This window comes from Oncorhynchus mykiss, chromosome 2, assembly GCF_057628025.1.
Source record: "Oncorhynchus mykiss isolate SJ-2025 chromosome 2, ASM5762802v1, whole genome shotgun sequence".
In the NCBI taxonomy this organism is placed as follows: Eukaryota; Metazoa; Chordata; class Actinopteri; order Salmoniformes; family Salmonidae; genus Oncorhynchus; species Oncorhynchus mykiss.
This window is the reverse complement of record NC_143023.1, coordinates 18,580,684-18,600,082: the sequence shown is the minus strand read 5'-3', so window position 1 is coordinate 18,600,082 and position 19,399 is coordinate 18,580,684. Positions and strand designations below refer to the sequence as shown.

At 46.5% G+C, this 19,399-nt stretch overlaps 1 protein-coding gene across 1 annotated transcript; it reads right to left on the bottom strand.

The window, feature by feature from the left end:
• Positions 1-448: 448 nt before the first annotated feature.
• On the bottom strand, positions 449-19,159 carry LOC110534362 (voltage-dependent calcium channel gamma-7 subunit-like). The gene is made up of 5 exons (XM_036940854.2): positions 18,871-19,159; positions 18,288-18,374; positions 13,410-13,550; positions 4,551-4,696; positions 449-2,266 (listed from the first exon to the last, which is right to left on the bottom strand). The coding sequence occupies exons 1-5, from the start codon at positions 19,064-19,066 to the stop codon at positions 1,811-1,813; spliced, it is 1,026 nt and encodes a 341-aa protein (XP_036796749.1). The 5' UTR covers positions 19,067-19,159; the 3' UTR covers positions 449-1,810.
• Between the last annotated feature and the right edge of the window lie 240 nt (positions 19,160-19,399).

Below are 19,399 nucleotides of genomic sequence, written 5' to 3'. Positions count from 1 at the left end.
GCCATATACTCACTCCTTTCTCTCCCTCTCTCAGCTCTATACTCACTCCTTTCTCTCCCTCACCTAATCATTCCTTCTTTCCTTCCTTGGAGCAATCCCTGATATGACATGACTGTGCCTGACTTGTGCTAGATTGGTGTCTTCATAAAGGGAAGAAGGCAGGAGCTTTGTAAAAGTATTGAAACAGACCCTCCTTCAATGGTAGTGTCAGAGTAGGACAATGACCAGCAGAGGACAGTAGTTACACATCGCCAGTCAGTGGGAGCATTGTAATAGTCTATAGTACCCTCCTCTCCTCTCCTCTCCTCTCCTCTCCTCTCCTCTCCTCTCCTCTCCTCTCCTCTCCTCTCCTCTCCTCTCCTCTCCTCTCCTCTCCTCTCCCCTCCCCTCCTCTCCTCTCCTCTCCTCTCCTCTCCTCTCCTCTCCTCTCCTCTCCTCTCCTCTCCTCTCCTCTCCTCTCCTCTCCTCTCCTCTCTTCTCCTCTCCCCTCCTCTCCTCTCCTCTCCTCTCCTCTCCTCTATCTGTTCTTAGAGATATAGAACAGGAAAAAACAATATGACGGACGTATACCATGCTATTGATTTCTCCTGTTTAGTTCTTTCACATCGTACCAAACTGTTGAAACACCCCACTGGGCAAATCAACGTTGTTTCCACTTCATTTCAACCACACAATTTATGATGTTGACTCAACGTGGAAAACTGACTGGATTTGAGAAAAGTCATTAACATAAGGGAATTATGTATTTTCTTCACCCACCTAAATCCAATGTCAGGGTGACATTTTTGGTTGATTTCAGTTCTGTCACACTGTGTCAATTCACAGCAATTCAACAATATACAATACTTGTATATATTTGCAATAATATGTACATCATCAAGATCAAAATTAATTATCTTTAAAATATCATTCCACTCACTCCCCGGGTCACATATTCAGACTTCAGCTAGATATATAATATTATATCTACATATACAGTACAATTCTCCCCTATAGATTTCAGAACATTTTAACCGACATTCATATATTCTTACAGATATTCTAATATTGTTTTATTATTTTAACTCAAGTTATTATTATTATCATTACCATGGATAAGTATATGTATAAACCTGTGCACATATAAGTGTGTAGGAGTGAAAGACAGTGCTTAGCGTTGTACATCTCAAGTGAATACAAATCCCTCATTTCCGCAGAACTGCGGTAGGTTCAGGTTTAGCTGCAGCCTCTCATTCTCCCTGTCGCTCCCTTTCTCCCTCTCTCCCGTTCTCCCTCTCTCTCCCCCTCTCATTGTCTCTCTCATTCTCTCTCCCTCTCCCTGTCTCTCCCTTTCTCCCTCTCAGCCCCTTTTGTCACAGATGCTAACCTCTAAAGTCTTTCAAGAAATCACATACTTTTTGCTCTGTCACTTTCTCTCCACCCCCCTCATCTCTCTATCCTTGACAACTCCTCCACCTCTCCTGAACCCTCTTTCTCTCTCTCTGCCCATCTCTCAGCTTTTAATACCAAATGTATGTTAACTCTAATCCCTGAATCCTTCTCCCTTTTCACACTTACTCCAGCTTTCTTGCTCTTCACACTTACTTTCTCCCTCCCTCTTTTCTGTCCATCTCCATCTCCAGCTGCCTGCATCTTCCTACCTCCATCTCCACCTCCCTCCATCTCCACCTCCCTCCATCTCTCTCCATCTCCCCCTATAGCATTACTCTCTCTATATATGTACTGTATATTGTATTTCATCATAAATGTGTGTGTGTCTATGGGAGTGATAGTCCACCATCAGCGCACCCCTGTCCCTTGCTCCCTCTCTCTAACAAGGGGAGGCGTCCATGTGCATGTGTGTGTGGTAATGAGGGGGGCCGGTGGAAGGGGGCATGGCCATGGCCTGGGAGTTACCGTGTGAGTGTTGGTGTTGAAGTGTGTGGGTGTTGTAGGCCCCAGACGGTGGGGGCATCTGGTAGCTAGCTCCAGAGGAGGACCCAGACCCAGGGCCCATGTTGGACCCCATGCCCCCACCTTGGTTGCCCTGCAGGGGGTTTTTGGTGGGCTGCGGGGGGGTCTGGTTGATCTGGATGGAGATGTCGCTGGAGGCCCGGGAGTCACTGCGGCCCCTCTTAGGAGGAGGCCAGGTCTCAGGGTGGAGGAACTGGCCGCTGTAGTCGCTGCACTCAGACAGACGGGGGCGGTAGAGGGCTGGGTGGGGGCGGTACATCTCCTCCTCAGCATAACGCTTCATAAACAGATAGACTGACATCACCCCAGCCCCCTGACAGGAGAGAGAGATAGAGAGAGGGAGAGTTATGCAGGGATCAAAAGGTTTGAAAGAAAAGGGAACAAGTAGATGGGATAAATGTAGTGGGGAGGAGGTGGAAAAGAAAGTGAGTCGAGGGGATTAGTGAGCAATGGAGTAAGAGGAAGAGAGAGAGAGAGAGAGAGAGAGAGAGCAATGTGAGGACAAGAGGCAAGACGAGGAAAGAGGAGGAGTAGCAGGAGCAGAAGGATTGGAGCACACTGAGCTGTCCATTGCACCACATTAGTGTAGTAATGCTGACGATGTGAGAGAGGCAGGGTGGGGGATGGAGGGAGAGATGGGTGAAACGAGCAGAGAACATCACACAACACTGCACCGCTAACACACACACACACACACACACACACACACACACACACACACACACACACACACACACACACACACACACACACACACACACACACACACACACACACACACACACACACACACACACACACACACACACACACACACACACACAGAGAGAGAGAGGGAGAGAGAGAGAAGACTACTGCACTGCTACAGTATGTCAACATCCCCACTGACACCCCATTCTATCCCCAGAATACTAATCCTAACTAGCTCATTGTGTATTCAGCAGTGTTCTCCTATCTTCTCTGCAGCAAAGTACAACAACAGTCCACTCTTCATATATGCCATGTCTTAGAACTGTCATGAATGTTTGAACTAAACTAGAGTATGCAGATGTACAGAGCAAGTACTGAAACAAAGACTGTATTTGAGTTAGGAGTGATGAACTATACTGTACTTAAACAGAGTTTGCACTCATCTGATGGGCACATAAGGAGTTGACAGTCAGTGGAATTAAAATTCATATCCATAATCACACACACCCACACGGACACACGGACACACATACGCACATGCACACGCAAGCACACACACACTCCTCTCCCCCTGATTGGCTATGACAACAGAGAGAGAGAGGGCGAGTAAAGTAGAGTTGCTCCTCTGAACTCTCAACTCTGACAGGACGGGGGTAAAGAAGAGGTGCTCCTCTGAACTCTCCACTCTGACAGGACGGGGGCAAAGAAGGGTTTCTCCTCTGAACTCTCCACTCTGACAGGACGGGGGTAAAGAAGAGGTGCTCCTCTGAACTCTCCACTCTGACAGGACGGTGGTAAAGAAGAGGTGCTCCTCTGAACTCTCCACTCTGACAGGACGGGGGTAAAGAAGAGGTGCTCCTCTGAACTCTCCACTCTGACAGGACGGGGGTCAAGAAGGGTTGCTCCTCTGAACTCTCCACTCTGACAGGACGGGGGTAAAGAAGAGGTGCTCCTCTGAACTCTCCACTCTGACAGGACGGGGGTAAAGAAGGGTTGCTCCTCTGAACTCTCCACTCTGATAGGACGGGGGTAAAGAAGTGGTGCTCCTCTGAACTCTCCACTCTGACAGGACAGGGGTAAAGAAGGGTTACTCCTCTGAACTCTCCACTCTGACAGGACAGGGGTAAAGAAGTGGTGCTCCTCTGAACTCTCCACTCTGACAGGACAGGGGTAAAGAAGGGTTGCTCCTCTGAACTCTCCACTCTGACAGGACAGGGGTAAAGAAGGGTTGCTCCTCTGAACTGTGTCCACTCTGACAGGACGGGGGTAAAGAAGGGTTGCTCCTCTGAACTCTCCACTCTGTCCCATCAGCGCTTATCACACACAGGACAGAAGATGGCTGACAGCCACAGGAATACCCAGAGGTACAGGTTCTTCCTCAACACCTGCATACAGAACATCTCAGTACAGATAGACTGTGCAGAAGTTTACATTTAGAATGACTGATTTAGAATGTATAGAGAATAGTAGTATTTTGCAGAGGCATCATAATTTTTCCTGCCTCAAATTTTGCCTTGACTTTGCAAGTCATAGTGATTTAAATGTATGGCTCCCTAGGACCTAAATTATAGCTGTACTTTCCCAGCATATTGCAGTGTAATGAGTGTTGTGATGAGTGTTGTAGGGAGGCTTGCCTCAGCCGGCACGACACTGTGGCTTTCAGATGGATAGGTCAGCTGGGCACCCCGGGCAGCACAGCAGTGGCACTAATGACGTCTCCTCACACCCCCCACCACCTGCCCCCCTACCACACACACATGCACACAAGTGCATACACACACACACACACACACACACACACACACACACACACACACACACACACACACACACACACACACACACACACACACACACACACACACACACACACACACACACACACACACACACACACATATGCTGACCTCCTTGAGTAGGAAGGAGGAGGCTGCGAAGGCAAACGACCAGCCGTAGTGGTAGTTGAAGAACTGTTCAGGCTCCCTCGGTCTGTTCATTACTTCATCATTAATACTGGAGATGTAGAGCACCAGCCCCACCACCAGACTCAGGCCTGGAGAGGGAGGGAGAGACAGAGGGGGGGGGGGGCGGAGGGAGGAAGAGAAGGAGTGAGGGAGAGAGGTAGGGAGGGAGGAAGAGAAGGAGGGAGGGAGAGAGAGAGAGAGAGAGAGAGGGGGGGCGGAGGGAGGGAGGCAGAGAAGGAGGGAGGGAGAGAGAGAGAGCGAGGGGGAGGGAGGGAGGAAGAGAAGGAGGAAGGGAGAGAGAGAGGGAGAGAGAGAGAGGGAGGGAGGGAGGGAGGGGTAGGGGAGAGAGAGAAAGAAGGTGATAGAGGGAGCGAGAGAGAGAGAGGGAGAGGGAGGGAGGGAGAGAGAGAGAAAGAGGGAAGAAGAGAAGGATGGAGTTGGGAGGGAGAGAAAGAGAGGAGAGAGAGAGAGAGGTAGGGGGAGAGAGAAAGAAAGAAGGGGAGGGAGGGATAGCGAGAAAGAGGGAGGAAGAGAAGGATGGAGGTGGGAGGGAGGGAGAGAAAGAGAGAAGGAGAGAGAGAGTGATAGAGGGAGAGAGAGAAAGAAGACATTAACGCTGACACCCTGAGAGAGAGAGAGAGAGAGAGAGAGAGAGAGCGAGAGAGAGAGAGAGAGAGAGAGAGAGTGGTGTTGATGGTATCCTCAATGAAATGATCAAATATACAGACAACAAATTCCAATTGGCTATACTAAAACTCTTTAACATCATCCTTAGCTCTGGCATCTTCCCTAATATTTGGAACCAAGGACTGATCACCCCAATCCACAAAAGTGGAGACAAATTTGACCCCAATAACTACCGTGGAATATGTGTCAACAGTAACCTTGGGAAAATCCTCTGCATTATCATTAACAGCAGACTCGTACATTTCCTCAATGAAAACAATGTACTGAGCAAATGTCAAACTGTCTTTTTACCAAATTACCGTGTATTCACCCTACACACCCTAATTGACAACCAAACAAACCAAAACAAAGGCAAAGTCTTCTCATGCTTTGTTGATTTCAAAAAAGCCTTCGACTCAATTTGGCATGAGGGTCTGCTATACAAACTGATGGAAAGTGGTGTTGGGGGTAAAACATATGACATTATAAAATCCATGTACACAAACAACAAGTGTGCGGTTAAAATTGGCAAAAACACACACATTTCTTCACACAGGGTCGTGGGGTTAGACAGGGATGCAGCTTAAACCCCACCCTCTTCAACATATATATCAACGAATTGGCCCGGGCACTAGAAAAGTCTGCAGCACCCGGCCTCCCCCTGCTAGAATCCGAAGTCAAATGTCTGCTGTTTGCTGATGATCTGGTGCTTCTGTCACCAACCAAGGAGGGCCTACAGCAGCACCTAGATCTTATGCACAGATTCTGTCAGACCTGGGCCCTGACAGTAAATCTCAGTAAGACCAAAATAATGGTGTTCCAAAAAAGGTCCAGTCACCAGGACCACAAATATAAATTCCATCTAGACACTGTTGCCCTAGAGCACACAAAAAACTATACATACCTTGGCCTAAACATCAGCGCCACAGGTAACTTCCACAAAGCTGTGAACGATCTGAGAGACAAGGCAAGAAGGGCATTCTATGCCATCAAAAGGAACATAAATTTCAATATACCAATTAGGATTTGGCTAAAAATACTTGAATCAGTCATAGAGCCCATTGCCCTTTATGGTTGTGAGGTCTGGGGACCGCTCACCAAATTGAGACTCTGCACGCAGAATTCTGCAAAAATATCCTCCGTGTACAACGTAGAACACCAAATAATTAGGCCGATACCCACTAATTATCAAAATCCAGAAAAGAGCCGTTAAATTCTATAACCACCTAAAAGGAAACGATTCCCAAACCTTCCATAACAAAGCCATCACCTACAGAGAGATGAACCTGGAGAAGAGTCCCCTAAGCAAGCTGGTCCTGGGGCTCTGTTCACAAACACAAACACACCCTACAGAGCCCCAGGACAACATCACAATTAGACCCAACCAAATCATGAGAAAACAAAAAGATAATTATTTGACACATTGGAAAGAATTAACAAAAAAACAGAGCAAACTAGAATGCTATTTGGCCCTACACAGAGAGTACACAGCGGCGGAATACCTGACCACTGTGACTGACCCAAAATTAAGGAAAGCTTTGACTATGCACAGACTCAGTGAGCATGGCCTTGCTATTGAGAAAGGCCGCCGTAGGCAGACATGGCTCTCAAGAGAAGACAGGCTATGTGCTCACTGCCCACAAAATGAGGTGGAAACTGAGCTGCACTTCCTAACCTCCTGCCCAATGTATGACCATATTAGAGAGACATATTTCCCTCAGATTACACAGATCCACAAAGAATTCGAAAACAAATCCAATTTTGAAAAACTCCCATATCTACTGGGTGAAATTCCACAGTGTGCCATCACAGCAGCAAGATTTGTGACCTGTTGCCACGAGAAAAAGGCAACCAGTGAAGAACAAACACCATTTTAAATACAACCCATATTTACACTTATTTATTTTATCTTGTGTCCTTTAACCATTTGTACATTGTTAAAACACTGTATATATAAAATATGCCATTTGTAATGTCTTTATTGTTTTGAAACTTCTGTATGTGTAATGTTTACTGTTAATTTGTATTGTTTTTCACTTTATATATTCACTTTATATATTATCTACCTCACTTGCTTTGGCAATGTTAACACATGTTTCCCATGCCAATAAAGCCCTTGAATTGAATTGAGAGAGAGAGAAAGAGAGAAAAAAGAGAGAGAGAGAGAGAGAGAGAGAGAGAGAGAGAGAGAGAGAGAGAGAGAGAGAGAGCAGGACATTACCACTGACACCCTAAGAGAGAGAGAGAGAGAGAGAGGGATAGAGAGCAGCAGGACATTACCACTGACACCACCAGCAACAAAGACAAGGAAGAGAGGGGGCGAAAGTGAAAGGAATATAGCAAATAACAATGACACTAAAAGACAGAGAGAGGATTCTGAGGGAGGAAAGTGTGTGTGTGAGAGAGAGAGAGAGAGAGAGAGATTACCGTACGACAGACCACATATTCACCCTGCACACCCTAATTGACAAACAAACAAACCAAAACAAGGCAAAGTCTTCTCATGCTTAGTTGATTTCAAAAAAGCTTTTGACTCAGTTTGGCATGAGGGTCCGCTATACAAACTGATGGAAAGTGATGTTTGCGGAAAAACATACAACATTATAAAATCCATGCACACAAACAACAAGTGCATATTTTATAATTGGCAAAAAACACATATTTCTATCCACAGGACTGTGGAGTGAGACAGGGATGCAGCTTAAGCCTCACCCTCTTCATCATATATATCAACGAATTGGCGAGGACACTAGAACAGTCTGCAGCACCCGGCCTCATCCTACTAGAATCTGAAGTGAAATGTCTACTGTTTGCTGATGATCTGGTGCTTCTGTCCCCAACCAAGGAGGTCCTACAGCAGCACCTAGATCTTCTGCACAGATTCTGTCAGACTTGGGCCCTGACAGTAAATCTCAGTAAATCTCAGTAAGATAAAAAATAATGGTGTTCCAAAAAAGGACCAGTTGCCAGGACCACAAATAAAAATTCCATCTAGACAGCGTTGCTCTAGAGCACACAAAAACTATACATACCTCGGCCTAAACATCAGCGCCACAGGTAACTTCCACAAAACCTTGAACGAGCTGAGAGACAAAGCAAGAAGGGCCTTCCATGCCATCAAAAGGAACATAAAATTCGACATACCAATTAGGATCTGTAAAAATACTTGAATCAGTTATAGAACCCTTTGCCTATTATGGTTGTGAGGTCTGGGGTCCGCTCACCAACCAAGAATTCACAAAATGGAACAAACAACAGATTGACACTCTGCATGCAGAATTCTGCAAAAATATCCTCTGTGTACAACGTAAACCACCAAATAATGTATGCAGAGCAGAATTAGGCCGATACCCACTAATTATCAAAATCCAGAAAAGAGCTGTTAAATTGTACAACCACCTAAAATGAAGCGATTCCCAAACCTTCCATAACAAAGCCATCACCTACAGAGAGATGAACCTGGAGAAGAGTCCTCACAAACACAAACACTCCACACAGAGCCCCAGGACAGCAACACATGTAGACCCAACCAAATCATGAGAAAACAAAAATATAATTACTTGACATATTGGAAAGAATTACAAAAAAAACAGAGCAAACTAGAATGCTGTTTGGCCCTAAACAGAGAGTACACAGTGGCAGCATAGCCTTGCCATTTGAGAGAGGCTGCCGTAGGCAGACCTGGCTCTCAAGAGAAGACAGGCTATGTGCACACTGCCCACAAAATTATATGGAAACTGAGCTGCACTTCCTAACCTCCTGCCAAATGTATGACCATATTAGAGACACATATTTCCCTCAGATTACACAGATCCACAAAGAATTTGAAACCAAACCCAATTTTGATAAACTCCCACAGTGTGCCATCACTGCAGCAAGATGTGTGACCTGTTGCCACAAGAAAAGGGAAGAACAAACTAATTATGTTTATTTATTTTCCATTTTGTACTTTTTTTAATTTTACCCTCTAATTTCATGGTATCCAATTGCTGGTAGTTACTGTCTTGTCTCATCGCCACAACTCCCACGAGGACTCGGGAGAGACGAAGGTCGAGAGCCATGCGTCCTCTGAAACACAACCCAACCAAGCCGCACTGCTTCTTAACACAGCGCGCATCCAACCGGGAAGCCAGCTGCACCAATGTGTCGGAGGAAACACCGTACACCTTACATTTTGTACTTTAACTATTTGCACATCGCTACAACACTGTATATAGACATAATAAGACATTTGACATGTCTTTACTTTTTTCGAACTTGTGTGTAATGTTAACTGTTAATTTTTATTGTTTATTTCACTTTTGTTTATTATCTACTTCACTTGCCTTGGCAATATTAACAGATGCTTCCCATGCGAATAAAGCCCTTAAACTGAATTGTTTTGAGAGAGAGAGAGTGAGTGAGTGAGGACCCCCATTCAAAATGATATGGCAGAGGACAGGACACTAAGCCAGTCCCCTATAGCTGTGATGCTCTGTGTATGCTGTAAGACCTTTCTGTGGGATATAGACACCGAGCAGCTTTCAGTAAAGAGTTAGAGAAGACCTTCCTCATTGGAAAAACTCCACATACAACATTAAAATACCACTCTTCTGAGCAAACCATTTATACAACATTAAAATGCATGTGATGCCCCATATGTGAAAAATGTACCATTAGAACGCACGTAGAGCCACATACATATATGGTGTATGAGCATCTGTTCTGTACACCGGGAGACTGTCAGTCAGTATAGGCTGTGAATGTAAAAGGAAAGTGCATGGAAACCATGTCCAGTTATAACGTAGAGGTTCATCATCTTTACCTAAATAAGTAACACTGGCATACGAAAATACACTCACTCACCCACACACAGAGAGAGAGAGAGATAGAGAGAGAGAGAGAGAGAGAGAGAGAGAGAGAGAGAGCATGCAAGGGGGCCAGGACCGAGAGTGCGAAACGCTGCTGTGTTACAAACAAACCACAACAAAGGCAGGAATGTGATTATAATGACTGCTTTTTGGCCTTAAATAATATACCTGTTTTTCCTAACATATCATAGGTGAATTGTTATGTTTTGAGTGCCATTCTTGATATCTTCTCATCTCTCTCTCTCTTTCATAGAGAGAAAAGGGAGCTCCCTCATCACTGCTGCCTCCTGGTCAGGAGAGTGAACTACAAAGCAGAAAAGTCCCCAAACAGCTTCACAGAGGATAGATATTTCTCTGATTTACAATACTGTTAGGAATTTTATGAATAATGACTAAACAATATCTACATTTTAAATAGAACTATAACTAATTAAACTCTACTCTGTTTTATTATATCTGATTAATAATATTAATTCATAAGGAAGGGATTGTGGAGCATGAAACAGGGGTTAATTAAATAAAATAAATACCATTCCAGCCAGGTTGGAGGAGACTGGAATTTTGGGTACTTAAGTAAGCAAAAAGGGTTGTTAACCTATGGTTGAACCGACTCAACTTAGCTCTGGGATGTGTAGATAAGGCAGTGTGTGTTTTCTTAGGTTTTCCATTAGCTGGAACTGTCTGCTGAATGGTGATGGATGAAGACTTCAAAAGTTTAACCTCGATTTAACTGTGTGTCTGGAGTGAGAGAGAGAAGGGGTGGGAATAAACTTTTGAACTGTTGGGAGAAAGGACGTTTTATAACCTATGACGTCATATTTTGTATATAAACTGTTGTTCGTGGTTTCATGGCAGCGCGCTCCGAGAATAAATACTATTATCTAATTTTGATAAGACTGGTCTCTGTCTAATTTATGCAAATAGGAATCTTACAAATTCTTATAAAATAGACTGAGGGATTTAATTAATGTACAATCAATAGGAATTATGAAATTCCAGTGACAAATACAAAATACAGTACCAGTCAAAATGTTTGGACACACCTACTCATTCTAGGATTTTCTTAATTTGTACTATTTTCTACATTTTTACATTGTAGTGAAGATATCAAAACTATGAAATAACACATATGGAATCATATAGTAACAAAAAAAGTGTTCACCAAATCCAAATATGTTTTAGATTGTGAATTCTTCAAACTAGCCACCTTTTGCCTTGATAACAGGTTTGCACACCCTTGGCATTCTCTCAACCACATTCACCTGGAATGCTTTTTCAACAGTCTTGAAGGAGTTCCCACATGCTGAGCACTTGTTGGCTGCTTTTCCTTCACTCTGTGGTCCAACTCATCCCAAACCATCTCAATTGGGTTGAGGTTGGGTGATCGTGGAGGCCAGGTCTGATGCAGCAGTCCATCACTCTCTTTCTTGGTTAAATAGCCCTTACACAGCCTGGTGGTGTGTTGGGTCATTGTCCTGTTGAAAAACAAATGATAGTCCCTCTAAGCGGAAACCAGATTGGATGGCGTATCACTGCAGAATGCTGTGGTAGCCATGCTGGTTAAGTGTGCCTTGAATTGTAAATAAATCACAGACAGTGTCACCAGCAAAGCACCCCCACACCATCACACCTCCTCTATGCTTCACGGTGGGAACCACACATGAAGAGATCATCCGTTCGCCTACTCTGCGTCTCACAAAGACATGGTGGTTGGAACCAAAAATCTCAAATTTGGACTCATCAGACTAAAGGACAGATCATTTCCCACCGGTCTGGAGTCTGCTCATGTTTCTTGGCCCAAGCAAGTCTCTTCTTCTTATTGGTGTCATTTGGATGTGGTTTCTTTACAGCAATTCGGCCATGAACGCCTGATTCAGGCAGACTCCATTGAACAGTGGATGTTGAGATGAGTCTGTGGCGGTCCCCATGAGAGCCAGTTTCATCATAGCGCTTGATGGTTTTTGCGACAGCACTTGAAGATACTTTCAAAGTTCTTGAAATTTTCCAGATTGACTGACCTTCATGTATTAAAGTAATAATGGACTGTCGTTTCTCTTATTTGAGCTGTTCTTGTCATAATATGGACTTGGTATTTTACCAATAGAGCTATCTTCTGTATTCCACCCCTACCTTGTCACAACACAACTGATTGGCTCAAACGCATTAAGAATAAATACCACAAATAAATACCACTAAATACCACACCGGTTAATTGAAATGTATTCCAGGTCACTACCTCATGAAGCTAGTTGAGAGAATACCAATAGTCTGCAAAGCTGTCATCAAGGCAAAAGGTGGCTACTGATGGAATCTGAAATATAAAATATATTTTGACTGGTTTAACACTGTTTTGGTTACTACATGATTCCATATGTGTTATTTCATAGTGTTGATGTCTTCATTATTATTCTACTATGTAGAAAATAGTAAAAATAAAGAACAACCATGTAATGAGCAGGTATGTCCAAACTTTTGACTGGTACTGTATGTAGACACATTTTAGAAGGAACCATTGTCAACAGAAATTCCTGATGACACCAGTGATTGTTCTGCTCAACATGACCTTATTCAAAGATATTATTTGCAGTAATAATGGTCAGAACCTGTTCAGGTGGTACAGGAGACATCCAAAAGTAAAAATAGAGCAATGATGGAGTGGCTAGGCTGAAACAGGATGAAGACAGCAATAATCAATCACAGTTGGAAGGAGACAGAAGGGGCCAGATATGAATCACCACACACTGATAAGCCTTGTTCAAATTAACATGATTGGCCTATTTACCTGAGAGAATGGATGAAGGCAGTAATAATGTAGGCCAGATGGATTGGCCTATTTACCTGAGAGGATGGATGAAGACAGTAATAATGTAGGCCAGATGGATTGGCCTATTTACCTGAGAGGATGTATGAAGGCAGTAATAATCTAGGCCAGATGGAGTGGCCTATTTGCCTGAGAGGATGGATGAAGGCAGTAATAATCAAGGCCAGATGGAGTGGCCTCTCTACCTGACAGGATGGATGAAGGCAATAATAATCAAGGCCAGATGGAGGGGCCTATCTACCTGAGAGGATGGATGAAGGCAGTACTAATCAAGGCCAGATGGAGTGGCCTATCTACCTGAGAGGATGGATGAAGGCAGTAATAATCAAGGCCAGATGGAGTGGCCTATCTACCTGAGAGGATGGATGAAGGCAGTAATAATCAAGGCCAGATGGAGTGGCCTATCTACCTGAGAGGATGGATGAAGGCAGTAATAATCAAGGCCAGATGGAGTGGCCTATCTACCTGAGAGGATGAAGAAGATCCCGGAGACGAAGGCCAGGATGGTGCGCTGGGGCCGTATGTGTCCGATGTTACTGATGACAAAGGCCGTGAAGACGAAGAGCAGAGACACCATGGGGAACGGAGTGGCCGTCCGCACCATCTCTACAGGGTCACAGTGTTAGAGGTTAGAGGTCATAGCAGAGACACCATGGGGAATGGAGTGGATGTCCGCACCATCTCTAGAGGGTCACAGTGTTAGAGGTTAGAGGTCATAGCAGAGACACCATGGGGAACGGAGTGGCTGTCCACACCATCTCTACAGGGTCACAGTGTTAGAGGTCATAGCAGAGACACCATGGGGAACGGAGTGGCTGTCCGCACCATCTCTACAGGGTCACAGTGTTAGAGGTTAGAGGTCATAGCAGAGACACCATGGGAAATGGAGTGGCTGTCCGCGCCATCTCTACAGGGTCACAGTGTTAGAGGTTAGAGGTCATAGCAGAGACACCATGGGGAACAGAGTGGCCGTCCGCACCATCTCTACAGGGTCACAGTGTTAGAGGTTAGAGGTCATAGCAGAGACACCATGGGGAACAGAGTGGCCGTCCGCACCATCTCTACAGGGTCACAGTGTTAGAGGTTAGAGGTCATAGCAGAGACACCATGGGAAATGGAGTGGCTGTCCGTGCCATCTCTACAGGGTCACAGTGTTAGAGGTTAGAGGTCGTAGCAGAGACACCATGGGGAACGGAGTGGCCGTCCGCACCATCTCTACAGGGTCACAGTGTTAGATGTTAGAGGTCATAGCAGAGACACCATGGGAAATGGAGTGGCTGTCCGCGCCATCTCTACAGGGACACAGTGTTAGAGGTTAGATAGAGGTCATAGCAGAGACACCATGGGGAACGGAGTGGCCGTCCGCGCCATCTCTACAGGGTCACAGTGTTAGAGGTTAGAGGTCATAGCAGAGACACCATGGGGAATGGAGTGGCTGTCCGCACCATCTCTACAGGTTCACAGTGTTAGAGGTCATAGCAGAGACACCATGGGGAACGGAGTGGCCGTCCGCACCATCTCTACAGGGTCACAGTGTTAGAGGTCATAGCAGAGACACCATGGGGAACGGAGTGGCCGTCCGCACCATCTCTACAGGGTCACAGTGTTAGAGGTTAGAGGTCATAGCAGAGACACCATGGGGAATGGAGTGGCCGTCCGCACCATCTCTACAGGGTCACAGTGTTAGAGGTTAGAGGTCATAGCAGAGACACCATGGGGAATGGAGTGGCTGTCCGCACCATCTCTACAGGGTCACAGTGTTAGAGGTCATAGCAGAGACACCATGGGGAACGGAGTGGCCGTCCGCACCATCTCTACAGGGTCACAGTGTTAGAGGTTAGAGGTCATAGCAGAGACACCATGGGGAACGGAGTGGCTGTCCGCGCCATCTCTACAGGGTCACAGTGTTAGAGGTTAGAGGTCATAGCAGAGACACCATGGGGAATGGAGTGGCTGTCCGCACCATCTCTACAGGGTCACAGTGTTGGAGGTTAGAGGTCATAGCAGAGACACCATGGGGAACGGAGTGGCCTTCCGCACCATCTCTACAGGGTCACAGTGTTAGAGGTCATAGCAGAGACACCATGGGGAACGGTGTGGCCGTCCGCACCATCTCTACAGGGTCACAGTGTTAGAGGTTAGAGGTCATAGCAGAGACACCATGGGGAATGGAGTGGCTGTCCGCACCATCTCTACAGGGTCACAGTGTTAGAGGTCATAGCAGAGACACCATGGGGAACGGAGTGGCCGTCCGCACCATCTCTACAGGGTCACAGTGTTAGAGGTCATAGCAGAGACACCATGGGGAACGAAGTGGCTGTCCGCACCATCTCTACAGGGTCACAGTGTTAGAGGTTAGAGGTCATAGCAGAGACACCATGGGGAACGGAGTGGCTGTCTGCACCATCTCTACAGGGTCACAGTGTTAGAGGTTAGAGGTCATAGCAGAGACACCATGGGGAATGGAGTGGCTGTCCGCACCATCTCTACACGGTCACAGTGTTAGAGGTCATAGCAGAGACACCATGGGGAACGGAGTGGCTGTCCGCACCATCTCTACAGGGTCACAGTGTTAGAGGTTAGAGGTCATAGCAGAGACACCATGGGGAACGGAGTGGCCGTCCGCACCATCTCTACAGGGTCACAGTGTTAGAGGTTAGAGGTCATAGCAGAGACACCATGGGGAACGGAGTGGCCGGCCGCACCATCTCTACAGGGTCACAGTGTTAGAGGTTAGAGGTCATAGCAGAGACACCATGGGGAATGGAGTGGATGTCCGCACCATCTCTAGAGGGTCACAGTGTTAGAGGTTAGAGGTCATAGCAGAGACACCATGGGGAACGGAGTGGCTGTCCACACCATCTCTACAGGGTCACAGTGTTAGAGGTCATAGCAGAGACACCATGGGGAACGGAGTGGCTGTCCGCACCATCTCTACAGGGTCACAGTGTTAGAGGTTAGAGGTCATAGCAGAGACACCATGGGAAATGGAGTGGCTGTCCGCGCCATCTCTACAGGGTCACAGTGTTAGAGGTTAGAGGTCATAGCAGAGACACCATGGGGAACAGAGTGGCCGTCCGCACCATCTCTACAGGGTCACAGTGTTAGAGGTTAGAGGTCATAGCAGAGACACCATGGGGAACAGAGTGGCCGTCCGCACCATCTCTACAGGGTCACAGTGTTAGAGGTTAGAGGTCATAGCAGAGACACCATGGGAAATGGAGTGGCTGTCCGTGCCATCTCTACAGGGTCACAGTGTTAGAGGTTAGAGGTCGTAGCAGAGACACCATGGGGAACGGAGTGGCCGTCCGCACCATCTCTACAGGGTCACAGTGTTAGATGTTAGAGGTCATAGCAGAGACACCATGGGAAATGGAGTGGCTGTCCGCGCCATCTCTACAGGGACACAGTGTTAGAGGTTAGATAGAGGTCATAGCAGAGACACCATGGGGAACGGAGTGGCCGTCCGCGCCATCTCTACAGGGTCACAGTGTTAGAGGTTAGAGGTCATAGCAGAGACACCATGGGGAATGGAGTGGCTGTCCGCACCATCTCTACAGGTTCACAGTGTTAGAGGTCATAGCAGAGACACCATGGGGAACGGAGTGGCCGTCCGCACCATCTCTACAGGGTCACAGTGTTAGAGGTCATAGCAGAGACACCATGGGGAACGGAGTGGCCGTCCGCACCATCTCTACAGGGTCACAGTGTTAGAGGTTAGAGGTCATAGCAGAGACACCATGGGGAATGGAGTGGCCGTCCGCACCATCTCTACAGGGTCACAGTGTTAGAGGTTAGAGGTCATAGCAGAGACACCATGGGGAATGGAGTGGCTGTCCGCACCATCTCTACAGGGTCACAGTGTTAGAGGTCATAGCAGAGACACCATGGGGAACGGAGTGGCCGTCCGCACCATCTCTACAGGGTCACAGTGTTAGAGGTTAGAGGTCATAGCAGAGACACCATGGGGAACGGAGTGGCTGTCCGCGCCATCTCTACAGGGTCACAGTGTTAGAGGTTAGAGGTCATAGCAGAGACACCATGGGGAATGGAGTGGCTGTCCGCACCATCTCTACAGGGTCACAGTGTTGGAGGTTAGAGGTCATAGCAGAGACACCATGGGGAACGGAGTGGCCTTCCGCACCATCTCTACAGGGTCACAGTGTTAGAGGTCATAGCAGAGACACCATGGGGAACGGAGTGGCCGTCCGCACCATCTCTACAGGGTCACAGTGTTAGAGGTTAGAGGTCATAGCAGAGACACCATGGGGAATGGAGTGGCTGTCCGCACCATCTCTACAGGGTCACAGTGTTAGAGGTCATAGCAGAGACACCATGGGGAACGGAGTGGCCGTCCGCACCATCTCTACAGGGTCACAGTGTTAGAGGTCATAGCAGAGACACCATGGGGAACGAAGTGGCTGTCCGCACCATCTCTACAGGGTCACAGTGTTAGAGGTTAGAGGTCATAGCAGAGACACCATGGGGAACGGAGTGGCTGTCTGCACCATCTCTACAGGGTCACAGTGTTAGAGGTTAGAGGTCATAGCAGAGACACCATGGGGAATGGAGTGGCTGTCCGCACCATCTCTACACGGTCACAGTGTTAGAGGTCATAGCAGAGACACCATGGGGAACGGAGTGGCTGTCCGCACCATCTCTACAGGGTCACAGTGTTAGAGGTCATAGCAGAGACACCATGGGAAATTGAGTGGCTGTCCGCACCATCTCTACAGGGTCACAGCATTAGCGGTCAAATGTTATGTACTAACCATAAGAGAGAGAGTAATAGTAATGACGTCTTTTTGTTGGCATCAACTTCGCCATGGCTCATTGGCCAAAGACTATGGGGAAATGAATTGGGGTTTTGGAGGGGTTTTGGATAAATGCCAAAAATAAGGTATGTTTTAAACACAGGCTTAGGGAGACCATACACGTTTTGTTCAATGAGATACTCTTCATCAGCTAACGACACTTTTTGTGAATTTTTAAGAATTTATGTAATCATAACAAACACATAAATTACATAAAGGCTTCATAATAATTAATACATGTCGTGTTAACTGACTGCTATTATCTCATAGAACAAAATGTATAAGATCTCCTAAGCCTGTGTTAACCCCAGAACTTATTTTTTTCTCTGTTTATCCAAAACACCTCTAAAATCCAAATTAATTTCCCCATAGGCTTTGGCCAACGAGCCAGTAATTTCCTGAGCGCTGACCATAGGAATGGTTGAATGAAACAGAGGTAACTCATTTCCGTTTTTTAGGGCTACAAGTTGGTGAGCTCTATGCTGAGCTTGCAGTGTAAAGCTGTAAGTGTAGGGTACAGTATACTCACTCAGAATATTAGCAGTATTCTCTGTGGTGATCTCTATCTCTGGCTCAGTGAAATACTCTGATGCCACACATCTCCCGTTCTCTGTCCCTGAGAGAGAAGGGAAAGAAAGAGGATTGTGTCAAATTGAGGCTTGCATGAGAAAGAGAGAGGGAGGCAGATACATACATACAGGGTTGGACTGGGACCAAAAATCTGTCCTACCATTTCTAACACAACGGACCATTTTTTTCTTTGAGGCCCCCACACCGCCCATTTTGTTATTTGAGGCCCCCAAGTTTTGCCAGTCAATTATCATTTTGCACAAAGAAAACAATTTAGGCAAAAAATGAATCAGCCCATCTGGCATTTGCCTGAGAAGCCGGATGGCCAGTCTGCCCCTGAATACGTTAATGAAAAAAGAATACAGTATATAACATTGAGATTGGGAAGTTGCACTGATATAAGGTCCGTTTAGTATTTTCCACTAATGGTTAACGTTCAGATTTAGAAGGAGTGAACTGATCCTAGATCAACTATGGCTAATTCTACCTGGAGCAGATTGGTCAGGTCACCACTGCTATTGAGGGTCAGAGGTCATATGTACCAGCCACGAAGCAGACCCTCCAGAGGCCAGAGTGCAGGGCCATCTTGACCTCCATGCTCTGGTTCTGCTGCAGCACGATGCCCTCCTCCATCAACAGCCAGTAGTCTGTAGACACAGCCACGCCCACCAGCAGCAGACCACACGCCCCAAACACCGTGGACAGGATGGTCAGCGCTCTGCTACTGCACGAACTCATCTAGAGACAGAGGGAGAGCGGAAGGAGAGGAGGGAGTGGAGGGAGGGAGAAGGAGAGAGAGCAAGGATAAGTCAGACTTATTGCATGAAGTCTTCAGAGAGGAGCGAGAGACAAAGCAAAGAGAGAGAAAGAGAACTCCTAAAAAAATATCTTCAATGAGAGGCAGACTTCTTCCGGCTCTACACACCGTTGCCTTGCCAAATAGTTCAGCATCGCCCAGATTGTACAGGAAATGTCCATTGGCAGAAAATCTCTAAGCAATACACAAAGTTTGTATAGCAGTCAAAGCGAAACCGAGTTGGGTTACATTTGCGATATATGAGTACATTTACC

Coding starts and splice junctions, on each gene's coding strand:
- LOC110534362 (XM_036940854.2), bottom strand. CDS start 19,066: ATGAGTTCGTGCAGTAGCAGAGCGCTGACCATCCTGTCCACGGTGTTT. Junction 18,375..18,870: donor GAGGGTCTGCTTCGTGGCTG/GTACATATGACC, acceptor CTTCTCTCTCAG/GGACAGAGAACGGGAGATGT. Junction 4,697..13,409: donor GATCTTCTTCATCCTCTCAG/GTAGATAGGCCA, acceptor CTCCCTCTCCAG/GCCTGAGTCTGGTGGTGGGG.